This window comes from Scyliorhinus torazame, chromosome 10 (genome assembly GCF_047496885.1).
Source record: "Scyliorhinus torazame isolate Kashiwa2021f chromosome 10, sScyTor2.1, whole genome shotgun sequence".
NCBI lineage: Eukaryota > Metazoa > Chordata > Chondrichthyes > Carcharhiniformes > Scyliorhinidae > Scyliorhinus > Scyliorhinus torazame.
The window spans coordinates 62,149,280-62,161,425 of record NC_092716.1 but is presented as its reverse complement, the minus strand read 5'-3'; the positions used below and the strand labels follow the sequence as shown (position 1 = coordinate 62,161,425).

At 48.2% G+C, this 12,146-nt stretch overlaps 1 protein-coding gene across 3 annotated transcripts in view; it reads right to left on the bottom strand.

The window, feature by feature from the left end:
• Positions 1-4,468: 4,468 nt before the first annotated feature.
• Positions 4,469-12,146, bottom strand: part of phkb (phosphorylase kinase, beta) — a 447,849-nt gene continuing 440,171 nt past the window's right edge. For all 3 annotated transcript variants that reach the window (XM_072518193.1, XM_072518192.1, XM_072518194.1), the window contains one exon: positions 4,469-5,135. In XM_072518193.1, the coding sequence (XP_072374294.1) occupies positions 5,001-5,135 (135 nt within the window). In that variant the 3' untranslated portion in view covers positions 4,469-5,000. The remainder of the gene's footprint in view (positions 5,136-12,146) is intronic.

Here is a 12,146-nt window from a genome sequence, read left to right as displayed (position 1 = left end):
CCCATCAAGCCTGCTGAAGATGCACTGTCATTACCTTGGATGATGCCCTGTAATACTTAACCAACAAGATTTCTCACATAACTGTGGTCTTCTGCACATGTCACAACATGGCCCAGCAAATGCAAGTGACCCTTGAAGACGTGGAGAGAAAGGAAGTAGGTATGTCCTCAGAGGAAGAGCAAGATGAGGGAGAGGGTGGATCAGAAGTTGCGGGGGGCGGGAAGAGGGCAGATCAGGGTATTCAATGGGGAGTGTTCTGCTGCATAAGGTTAGCATAAGGTGGCCAGGCCCATGGTGTCATAATAAGTTCTGATCAGGAAACTATAATTGTGAGAAACACAAGTATAAAGATGTTTTCTTGAGGTATGATTTTGTCAATTGTGACAATTCAAATAAGGAGGCAAAACCCATGTGTGCTATATGCAGGGAAGTACTCGCAAATGAGATAAGTTTCAGAATTTGAAAGAGAAGGGAGGTGTGAAAGGTTCCTTTTCAGTTTGAGACTGCAGAGTAATTTATTAACTTAGAGCTGACTCCAAATTAAAAGACTACGCTGCTGCAGCTTACCTGTAATACCACATTAATAACATGGCAAAAGCCCACAAGGTTATCAGCATTCTGGTGTAGCATCTTGCAGCAGTATCTCGTGCTGGGTAAAACACGCATCTTGTTGCTATTACCCTTCACAACCATCTACATGGTGTGAGGTTAGATTTATCATTTTCATAAAGATGAAGGTGGCGCAATAGAACTGTCCCAGTCTGCACCTGATATGCGCATTGCCCTCTGCCCCTTTGCACTGGATTCAAGTGAGATTGTGAGGACCAAACAGGCTCCCTTTTAGAGTTAAAAGGTAAGTGAACATGACGTGTGTCGCAAAGGTTGGCCAGTGTGTGTCGCAAAGGTTGGCCAGTGTGGGTCCCGAAGGTTGGCCGGTGTGGGTCCCGAAGGTTGGCCGGTGTGGGTCCCGAAGGTTGGCCGGTGTGGGTCCCGAAGGTTGGCCAGTGTGGGTCCCGAAGGTTGGTCAGTGTGGGTCCCGAAGGTTGGCCAGTGTGGGTCACGAAGGTTGGCCAGTGTGGGTCACGAAGGTTGGCCAGTGTGGGTCACGAAGGTTGGCCAGTGTGGGTCACGAAGGTTGGCCAGTGTGGGTCACGAAGGTTGGCCAGTGTGGGTCCCGAAGGTTGGCCAGTGTGGGTCCCGAAGGTTGGCCAGTGTGGGTCACGAAGGTTGGCCAGTGTGGGTCACGAAGGTTGGCCAGTGTGGGTCACGAAGGTTGGCCAGTGTGGGTCACGAAATTGGCCAGTGTGGGTCACGAAGGTTGGCCAGTGTGGGTCACGAAGGTTGGCCAGTGTGTGTCCCGAAGGTTGGCCGGTGTGGGTCCCGAAGGTTGGCCAGTGTGTGTCCCGAAGGTTGGCCAGTGTGGGTCACGAAGGTTGGCCAGTGTGGGTCACGAAGGTTGGCCAGTGTGGGTCACGAAGGTTGGCCAGTGTGTGTCCCGAAGGTTGGCCGGTGTGGGTCACGAAGGTTGGCCGGTGTGGGTCACGAAGGTTGGCCAGTGTGGGTCACGAAGGTTGGCCAGTGTGGGTCCCGAAGGTTGGCCAGTGTGGGTCACGAAGGTTGGCCAGTGTGGGTCACGAAGGTTGGCCAGTTGCCAAAAGTGAGTTCCAGGAAATAAAGTTTGAAGGACACTGTGCTAGATTGAAGTATATAAGATCCTGAACAATATTGACAAGGTGAACATTGAAAGGATGCTTCCCCCTTGTGGGTGAATCCGCAACTCGGGGGCATTGTTTTAAAATTAGGTCCTTGTAGGATGGAGATGAGGAAAAGGGTTTTCTCTCAGAATTGTGCGACGTTGGAACTCTCTGCCTCAGAAGGCAGTGGAAGCGGGATTACTGAATAGTTTTAAGGCAGAGGTAGATAGATTGTAGTTTGGCAAGGGTATCATAGGTCATCGGGGACAGATGGAGAACGTGGAACTCAACACAAACAGATCAGCCTTGTTCTTGCTGAATGGCGTAACAGGCTCGAGAGGCTGAACGGCCTACTTCTACTCCTATTTCATATGTACAGCACCATTCAGGACTCCTCATATACTGAAGCAGGTCCAAATGCACCAGGATCTGGACAATATCCAGATATTGCTGCAAGTGGAAAATAACATTTGGGCCACACAGGTGCCAGACAATGACCATCTCCAATAGGAGAAAATCTAACCATCACCCCATGACATTCAATAACATTATCACTGAATTCCCCACTATCAACATCCTTAGGGTTACCACTGACACCACATGGGCTCCATGGACTACAGGATTCAAGAAGGCAGCTCACCACTACATTTTCAAGGGCAATTAGAAATTCTGACCGAGCCAGAGACACCTACACACAACAAATAAATATTGTAAAAAAGTCACACAGCATGGAGTCACCAACCTTCTGCTGCCTTCTTGGGTCTCCAGAATGTCTCCTGTGCCCTCTTCACTTAAATCTACTAATCACAGCCATTTTCCTGCTTTTTTAACTTAACCAGGACTTCATCATGTCCCCGTCCCCCGTCTGGGACTCTTCTTTTGGACCAAGAGCAGCAGATACCCGGGAACCCCATCACTTAGAGGTTCACTTCCAAGTCACTCACCACGCTGACTTGGAAACATACCGTAGTTTCTTCACTGTCGCTGGAGCACCACATCGGGCTCCGCGCCGGACTGATCGCGAGTCACCAGATTTCCCCAGTCCGCCGCGATCTGGATCTACATCTTTAAATGAGTCTACCTGGATGCCGTATGCACCCAGTGTCCGTGAGTCAACGGCAACGCCGGCGAGACCTTGACAGGGCGCCGTTTAGCACTGGTTTCCACAAACATGGACCAGATGTGATGACACTTTGGGGGATCTCGCAGGCCATTAGAGACCCAGGTGCCAGGGGTTGGGCCCAGGGCGGCTTTGTCCATTGGAAAGGGGGGATTCCAGGGGCCTTGAGATGGTTGGGGGTAAAAGGGGGGGGGGTCCAGAAAGTAGGGGGGTGCTGAAAGGGGGACATGTAGAGAAATGGGCTGCCATTCAAAATGGTGTTCCAAATGGCGAGGAGCCATTCCTGCTGAGCTCGCCAGTAGGGAATCGACTAAAGTGTTCCCTTGGCGAGGGCAAACTCCCTGAGGGCCAAATAACCAGCAAAGTGCTGGTGAATAGAATGGTGAATCTCCGCGCTGCAGCCACCAAGTAACACCCTGCCAAACGTGTCCAAAATCGGACTTACAATTATCCTTGCTGAATCGCGCCCTAGGTGTGGCCTTTGAGAGGATAGGGTGGGACAGATAATGCTTATGTTAGGAGACTTCCTGCCTGTGAACAATGTACCAGAGAGATTTGTGGAATCTAAACAATGTTCTCCACACGTGACTGTCAGTGTACAAAGGTGCTTGCAATTCTGTAGACTGGCAGAGCGCTGCCTTGGAGATCCCTCCGATGTAGCTCTCTCCTACCTTATGATGGAAGAATAAACGATCGTGCTGTACCCGAGACACCCAAGATCCTTTTGTGCAAACCTCATCACAACACTCTGACTGAGATGAATATGAAATAGCCTACCTGGCGGCATTGCAAATGGAGGTAATTTAGTATAAGTGGGAAATGAATAGATTTTTGCAGTAAGACGATTGAAGAGCACAAAAATAAAGTACAGCTGGAAATTTGACATTTAGGACTATCTGATAAATCAAAATGTTCTTCACAGGTTTTACACCATTCAATATTCCTGAAGACAGCAGGACCTATTAGTGTGTGAGCTATTTGGTTAAGGACATGGAGTGATTCGTCAGGGTTACCATGCTTTCCTGGAGTTTGCACAATGTCTTAGAAAGTCAAAGAACAACAGCCCAATTGTTTTTCAGAAATTGGCTGCAAGTGTTTCTTTTATTAATTTTTTTTTGCCATCCCCAGCAGTTACCGTTGCTAGCCATTAGGAAGGGGACTCATGGGGTTGCACTCTCTAATATTTAGGCTGTGCAGATACACCGACGAACCTGATGTTCTTTTCCTGTCATTCTTTTGATAAATACAGTACTCCGATAATAAACCATGTAATCTGAACCCTGACATTAGATTGACTGGTCATACTTTGACAGCTATTCAAAAACAGAAGCCCTACTGCCAAGCAGCTGTGTGGCCGTTTGGATTAGCAATGGCAGAGACCTGGGAACAAGCTGTCATCTGCTTGCTTGCCTGCAGCATACAAACCCAGGAAACACAAACTAAATTTTGACAATCAAATTAGTAAGTATAAAAAAGAACCATAAACCATTTCTCTCTAATTCCATCTCTGCATACTTGACATTTTTGTGAAGATACCATTTACTAATTACTTCTACTGTTGAGAGTTTAAATATATTGGAGACTGCCCCGCCTGACTACTTCAAACAACTAAACAATACAGATGTGGCAGTGTTTCAAAGATAGTTTTACTAAATTCAGTTTTAAAAAGCCATTTTATTTAAATATAACTCATAACATTGACACACAAACAATTCATTAAGATTTAAACTTTATGGGCGGAATTTTCCAAGCACCCGCTGCATCTTTTTCGCTGGCGGAGGCAGCCCACCAGTGGGATTTTCTGGTCCCGCCGTTGGCAATGGGATTTCCTGTTGACTGCACCCCTCATCGCCGGGAAATCCGTGCACCGTCAGTGGGAGATGAATATCCTGCCAGCGCAAACAGCCGGTAAATTCCGCCTTATATTTCACGAAACAATGTTAAGTGTAAATGAATGATTTGTTTGTGAAACAGAACCTTTCATATAAACATCCTAAACCCTGTTTAAATTACCTACTTTATGTGTTTCTAGATGGTAAGTTGAGCGAGTTTAATACACACAAAAACAGCAAATACCCAGCAGATTGACGTATTATATGTGACATCAGTTCTGTTGAGTTGGATCAGAGTAATCACATGCATTAGCACAAATCATAAATTGCATGCACTCTTCAAGCTCATCATCTTTAGGAAATCACACAAGGGTCATCAGGGCCAGATTTAACTTCACCCTCAAGTAATGTGTTCATCACAGCTTTCATCAAGTAGCTGGCTGTCCCTCTCATACCAGTTGGAGGTGTGGCGTAGAAGTCAGTCATGTCCTGCAAATAGATGCAACATTAATGAATTTCCAATCCCGCTTCTTTGTTTTTACATAATAGATTTAGATATCCTAGGATGGACGGGTTAGATTGTATGTTGAGGGTTAACATTAATACAGGCACTAATTGTCATAGTGATAGGTTGATGCAAATCAATTCTGTTCAGCTCAAAGCTGAGATTCATGCCACAAAATTAATATTTTACACAATAATTCTTTTAAAATAAATGTTTTTATTGAGTTTTTGTAATACAAAACACATTTAAATATGAACAAACAGTGGGAGTTAAACAAGAGAATATAAAAGAAAAACTAGAACTATTTACACATAGATCGGTTTTGACTATTTACAGTACATCTCAGTTTCCCCCTCCTTTTCTTTTCTTCCTTGCAGTGCTTGCCGTGGTAATTGTGGTCCCCTGCGTATAGCTCCCCACTAGTTTTCCCTTTGCTTTTATTCCCTTTGGTTCTGGTTGTTGTTGTTCCTTCCCCCCCTTGTGTCTCCTCGTTCTTTTATTGAGCTTGTTTGAGTTCCTTGTTCCCCTGATCCCACCCTCCCCACCCCCTCCTTACTACTGGCTACTCCCTCCTAATATTTGGCTTCCTAGTTGTTGGCTACAAACAGGTCTTGGAACAGCCATGTGACTGGACCCATCGTTTTGTGGAAGCCTTCTTCCGACCCTCAGATGGTGAATTAAATTTTCCACATTTGGAAAAATTCCGACAGGTCGGACAGCCAGTCTTCAGCTTTGGGTAGTGTTGCTGACCACCAGCTGAGCAGGATTTTCCGGCAGGCCATCAGGGAGGCGAAGGCAAGGGAGTCGGCCCTCCTGCTCATGAAGTGATCTGGCTGTTCTGATACCCCGAAGACTGCCACTCTCGGGCATGGCTCCATCACCATCCCCATCCACACCACTTTGGACATTGCCTCAAAAAAGGCAGTCCAGAACCCAGCAAGTCTGGGGCAAGACCAGAACATGTCGGTGTGGTTGGCCGGGCCTCCTTAGCACTGATTGCATCTATCCTCCTCCTCCGGGATGAACCTGTTGTGGTTAAGTGGGATCTGTGGACCACTTTTAGCTCCATTGCCTTGCGTATGTGGAGGTGGAACTGACGCTGTGCAGTGCTTCGTTTCAGAGTTCCCACCCTATTTCAAACCCGAAGTCCTCCTCCCAGTTCTCCCTTGTCTCGTCCAGTTGGGTGTTGGCCCCCCTTAGCAGTCGCCACTAAAGTTCCAATTCCCTAAGATGTCTGCGTCCAGCAGGCTCTCTCGCAGTGATTGTCGTGGTGGTCATGAGTATGTCTTTGTTTCCCTTCGTAGGAAGTTTTTGAGTTGTAGGTACCTAAGTTTGTTTCCCCCCGTCAGCTGGAAACTTTCAGTCAGCTCTTCGAGTGTTGCCAACCTGTTGTTGGTATAAAAGTCCCTAACTGTCAGCGTTCCCCCATCTTGTCTCCACCTTTAGAAGGAGGCACCAATAGTCGTCGGTGTGAACCTGTGGTTGTTGCAGATGGAAGCTTTATCAGTCATCTCAGTTAGCTCGAAATGCTGTCACAGTTGGTTCCCGATGTTGCTCCCACCGCTGGGCTCATTGAATATTTATTAGGTGGGGCTGGGAGTGATGCCATGGCCAGGGCCTGGAGGGAGGTCCCTCTGCAGGAGCTCTCCTCTATAAGCACCCACTCAGCTTCTGGCCCTTTTATCCACCCCTTTACTCTCTCTGCGGTCGCTGCCCAGTGGTAATGTTGCAGGTTTGGGAGGGCTAGGCAACCCATGGATCTTGTTCTCTGCAGTACCCTCATTGGGATCTTTGCATTCTTCCCCCGCCATACAAACGCCATAATCAGTTTGTCCAGTGAGTTGAAAAAGGCTTTGGGGATGTAGATCGGGATGGATCCAAACAGGAAGAGGAATCTCGACAGTCCATTAATTTTGATCATCTACACCCACCCCGCCAGGGAGAGTGGAAGAGTGCTCCATCTCTGCAGGCCCTTTTTAACTTCCTCCGTCAGGCTGGTCTGGTTCCACTTGTGGATGCCTGTTCAGTCATGAGCCATTTGGATCCCCAAGTAGAGGAAATGTGCAGGGCCTGTTTAAACGGCAGCCCCTCCAGCTCTGGCTCTCCTCCTGGAGGGTTCACTGGAAAGATCTCGCTTTTGCTCAGGTTAAGTTTGTATCCCGAGAAGGTTCCAAATTCTTTCAAGGGCGCCATGATTCCTTCCATGCTGCTTTGCAGGTCTGAGATGTAGAGGAGCAAGTCATCTGCATAGAGCAAGACTCTGTTCTCTCTGCCTGTTCTCTGGATCCCTCTCCAATTCTTTGCTGCCCTGAACGCGATCGCTAATGGCTTCATCGCTAGGGCGAACAGCAGCGGCGATAATGGGCATCCCTGCCTTGTGCTCCTTATGCAGCTGGAAGTACTCAGAGCTGATGGTGTTTGTCCGTTCATTCACCGTGGAAGCATTGTACAGGAGAGTTTCACCCTGGCGGTGAACTCTGTTCCAACCGCGAACCGCTCCAGTACCTCTATGAAGTACTATCATTCGACTCGGTCGACGGTCTTCTTATCAGTGTCCAGGGATATGATCACCTCAGGTGTTCTCTCCCCGGATGGGGTCATGATCACTTTCAACAGACATCTGATGTTCGAAGTTAGCTGTCTACGCATGACAAAGCCCGTCAAGTCTTCTGCAACCAGTCCTCCAGCCTTTTGGCTAGGATCTTGGCCAGTATATCCCGTTTTGGGATTCAACCTGTCCGTCCATGGGTCCTGTACACAGTTAAAGTCCCCCCCCGTCCTGTCCCCCCATGATCAGTCGGTGCATATCTATGATGGGTATTTCTGCTGTGGTCTTCTTTATAAACTCCATATCGTCCCAGTTGGGAGCGCACACGTTCACCGGGACTACCGGTGCCCCAACTCGGACACCGTTGATCATGACGTACCGACCCCCTGGGTCCGTAACCGTCTTTGTCGCCGTGAATATCGTCCTCTTATTTACCAAAATGACTACGCCCCTGGCCCTTGTCCTGTAGCAGGTATGGTAGGTCTGTCCCACCCAGCCCTTTCTTACCTGCAGTCTATCCTTCTCCCTCAGGTATGTCTCTTGGAGGAAGACTATGTCGGCTTTCATGTTTTTCCGGTGGGCGAAGACGCTAGATCTTTTCACTGGGCCATTAAGTCCCCTGATATTCCAGGTGGCTATCCGGATGGGGGGGGGGGTTTGTCCCCCCGCTCCTCTGGGATCAACCATACTTACTCAGTGGACATGCTCCTACATTCTGGAGTTTCCCTTTGTTCGGGGGCCGTCCAAAATGGCCACGGTCACTGTTCTCCCCATGAGGTAGGGCACCTGCGCTCCGGGGTTTCTCTTTATCAGGGGGTATCCAACATGTCTGCCAAATGTGAATTCGGCAATGTGGATGAGCACCTGCACTCCGAGGTTTCCATTTGTCCAGGGACCTTGATAAGTGGTTGCCTGCAGCACCATTTTGTTCCAAGTTGCCATGTGTGGCCTGTTGTAGCCAGTCTAACGTCCTCAATCTTTCTTCACCTATTTCTCCCTTATGTTGTCTTCTCCCTCCCACCCCCTCACTGTCTTCTTCCCCCCCCCATCCCGTAGCTAAACCCCTCCTTCCCCCTGTTGCTTCCCCTGATTAACCCTATGTATCTGTTATCTGCCCCCACCCTCCTCCAGGCACCTTCCCCCTTTCTTCCTCATGAATCCTGGTGCTAACTACCTTGCTAGTGTGGTGGCCCCCCTCCCGGGAGTTGTTGCACTTCCTCCAGTTTCCCGATCTCTGGGATCCCTGTCCGTCATTTCCCCCACCTTCCCTTGTACTTAGCTGTACTTGATCATCCTTTCCTCTCTTACCGCTCTCGTCTCCATAATGAGGTACTGTTCTCCCATGTAAAGCGGTCTCTGTGGCAATGGTCTACTGTTGGCTGTACAGACTGTAAAAGGGAGAAAACTTTTTTTTGTTAAAACATTGCATTATAAGAGTCTCATTCTGTGGGATCTTCATCACTGCCACTGCTGCCGCTTCTCCAGTCTGTTCTCTGCAACAAAATTGTCAGCGTCCGCAGGAACCGTGAAAAGGTATTCCCTGTCTTGATACGTGACCCAGAGCTTGGCTGGGTACAACATTCCGAATCTTACATCGTTTCTGTGCAAAGCGGCCTTCACTTTGTTAAATTTGGTCGGGCGCTTGGCCAAGTCTGCCCCAATATCCTGGTAGATCTGGATCTTATGACCTTCCCAGCTGCAGTTTTTGGACTATCTGGCCCTACGCAGGATTCTTTCCTGGTCCTGGTACCAGTGGAATTTTGCAATTATCACCCTCGGATGTTCCCCGGTTTTGGGCTTTGGCTGGAGCGACTGGTGCGCTCTGCTGATTTCTGGTGGGTTGGTGGGGGGAAGATGTCCCTTTTCACCAGGTCACCCACCATTTCAGCCACATAGTCTGTGGAGTTCTGATCTTCGATCCCCTCCGGAAGGCCCACGATTCATAGGTTCTGCCACCTCGTCTGGTTCTCCTGATCCTCAACCTTTCCTCTCAGGTTGCCTTGTGTCACGACCAGCCTTGCCACCTGCTTTTCCAGGGCGACGATTCCGTCGTTCTGGGCCGTTACAACCCTCTCCAAATCTTTAATCGTTGTCTCCTGGATCTCCATTTGCTTTTCAGCTTTGTCTAGGACCACCTGCATGGTTCGCCAGAGCTTCAGCCACCGCGTCCTTCACCGCAGCTTGTAGGTTCGATTTTGTCTCTTCTCGGTGTTCCTTCAACTCTCTTGAGAGGAACCTCAATGGAGATCCCTTGGTGAGGGGGCTTCTCGTGTGGCGGGTTGGTTCAGCCTATTGCTGTTTGTCCAGGCTTTTTCCACTCCTGGTCTCCACTCGACTTCTGGACTGGCTATGGTTCGGCATCGTTCTTTCTTTCTTCGTTTTGTTCGTAGTGTGGGGTTGATTTGTGTCGTTTGCAGGGTGATTTTCGAGCAAAAAGTGCTTATTTTTCAGTTTTGTGGGAGGAGAGCTACCTGATGTGCGACTTCTCAGCATATCCCCATCACCGAAGTCCCCACACAATAAAATTTTTGATGTGCTTTCACAGTGCCTGAAAATATTGACAACTGCTGACCTTAAATGTGTCTGGGAGTCAAAGAGGCAATTTCAGGATGGAATTGCTGTATGGGGAGATAGCCAGATCCAGACTACAAACAGGATACCTGAAGCTTTGCTGGAGCTCAGTTTAGCTCAGTTGGCTGGACAACTGGCTCATGGTGCAGAGTGAGGCTAACAACATGGGTTCAATTGCTGTACCAGCTGAGGTTGGTTATTCATGAAGGCCCCACCGTGACAACCTTACCCCTCGCCTGAGGTGTGGTGATCCTCAGGTTAAATCACCACCAGTCAGCTCTCCCCCTCAAGGGGAAGGCAGCCTATGGCCACCTGGGACTGTGGCAAGTTTACTATCAGCCAACATTTTAAAAGCAAGCTATTTAGGGCATCGGAACTGGTGCCGGAATGTGCCGACTAGTGGCTTTTCACAATTACTTCATTGCAGTGTTAATGTAAGCCAACTTGTGACAATAAAGATTATTATTATTAAAACAATTAGATCTTTCATCAGGGTCACACAAACATATTGCAATTTTGTGTTATAGGGTTAAATTTTCCACTTTGAGCACAAGAAGCAATTCTGTTTTTTTAAGGGGCAATTAGCATGGCCAATCTACCTACCCTGCACATCTTTGAGTTGTGGGAGTGAGAGTCAAGCAGACACGGGGAGAATGTGCAAACGTCACATACTGACCTGGGGCCAGTATCAAACCTGGGTCCTCGGCGCTGTGATGCAGCAGTGCTAACCACTGTGCTGTAGCCACCTAAAATGACTGATTCCCGATTAATTTGGCCAAAACCCGATGTAAAATGGCTAACCGAAAAGGCTGATGGGAAAAGCAGCCAACAGGGCACAAACGGACAGCTGCAGACAGAATAGCGTATTCGGCTCTGGGGAAGTCGGCCCAGATCGATACCTGCGACCATTAGCAGCACATCAACCCAGACATCTGCAGTTTAATCAGCTATCCCCGGGAACAATTGCTACAAATTAGCAATTGAATGCCGATCCAGACCTCTCGGCGCCGACAGTGGCCGAGACAAAGAAAGGTGAACGACCACCCCCCGATCAAGGAATCGCCCCATTATTGGAGCGTATCGAACCCAATCAGAACAATCAGGAACAAGTCCAATCACTTGGGACCAGGGTCAAGGTCCGCCCCGAGAGGCGGGAAGTCCCTGGGACCTATAAAGATAGGGGCCAAGTTCAGATCGACCCTTCTCTCCCTTCTTCTTCTGCTGGCAACCTTCGCAAGAACCATGGACCAGCAACCGTAAGTTTGACTCCAGCGATCGCTACCCGATAGAGACTCCTAGCCATCGACCTGTATCAGCCTTTTGAATCCCGCAGGCCAGACCCAATTCGATAAGCCATTCGTTTCCCTGACCTGGTGGGCCATTCCCAAAAGTTAAGTATTGGCCAGTAGTGGTAGGTAGTGATCTAGAAAGTAGGATTATTGTGTAAGTATTTATTGCTGTACATAATAAATGACCATTGATTTTAATCTTACTAAGCGGTGTGCTGTCTTATTAATCATAACTAGAGCTTGAACCACGTGGCGGTATCAGAAAGATACCTGGCGACTCGTGAGCAAAGGTGACATAATTAGAGCTAATAAAACTAAGGCTAATAAGAGCAACAGTGCCACCCAAAACAAAATCTCAATTTAAGAGGCTCAATGTAACAATAGCTGGGAGACCTGTTGTCCTAATGAAGATGGAAAAGCAAATAAAGAAATTCAGGTGCCATTCAGAACTGGAATATTAATAGGGGTATCAAACATTTCCCATTGTGTGACAATTTTATAGCCCATCAAACCATTTGTCTGGACAATGGGAAACCAAGGCTGTGGGCATATGACAGACAGAAAATAGCTTATGGTAAGAAACTTCT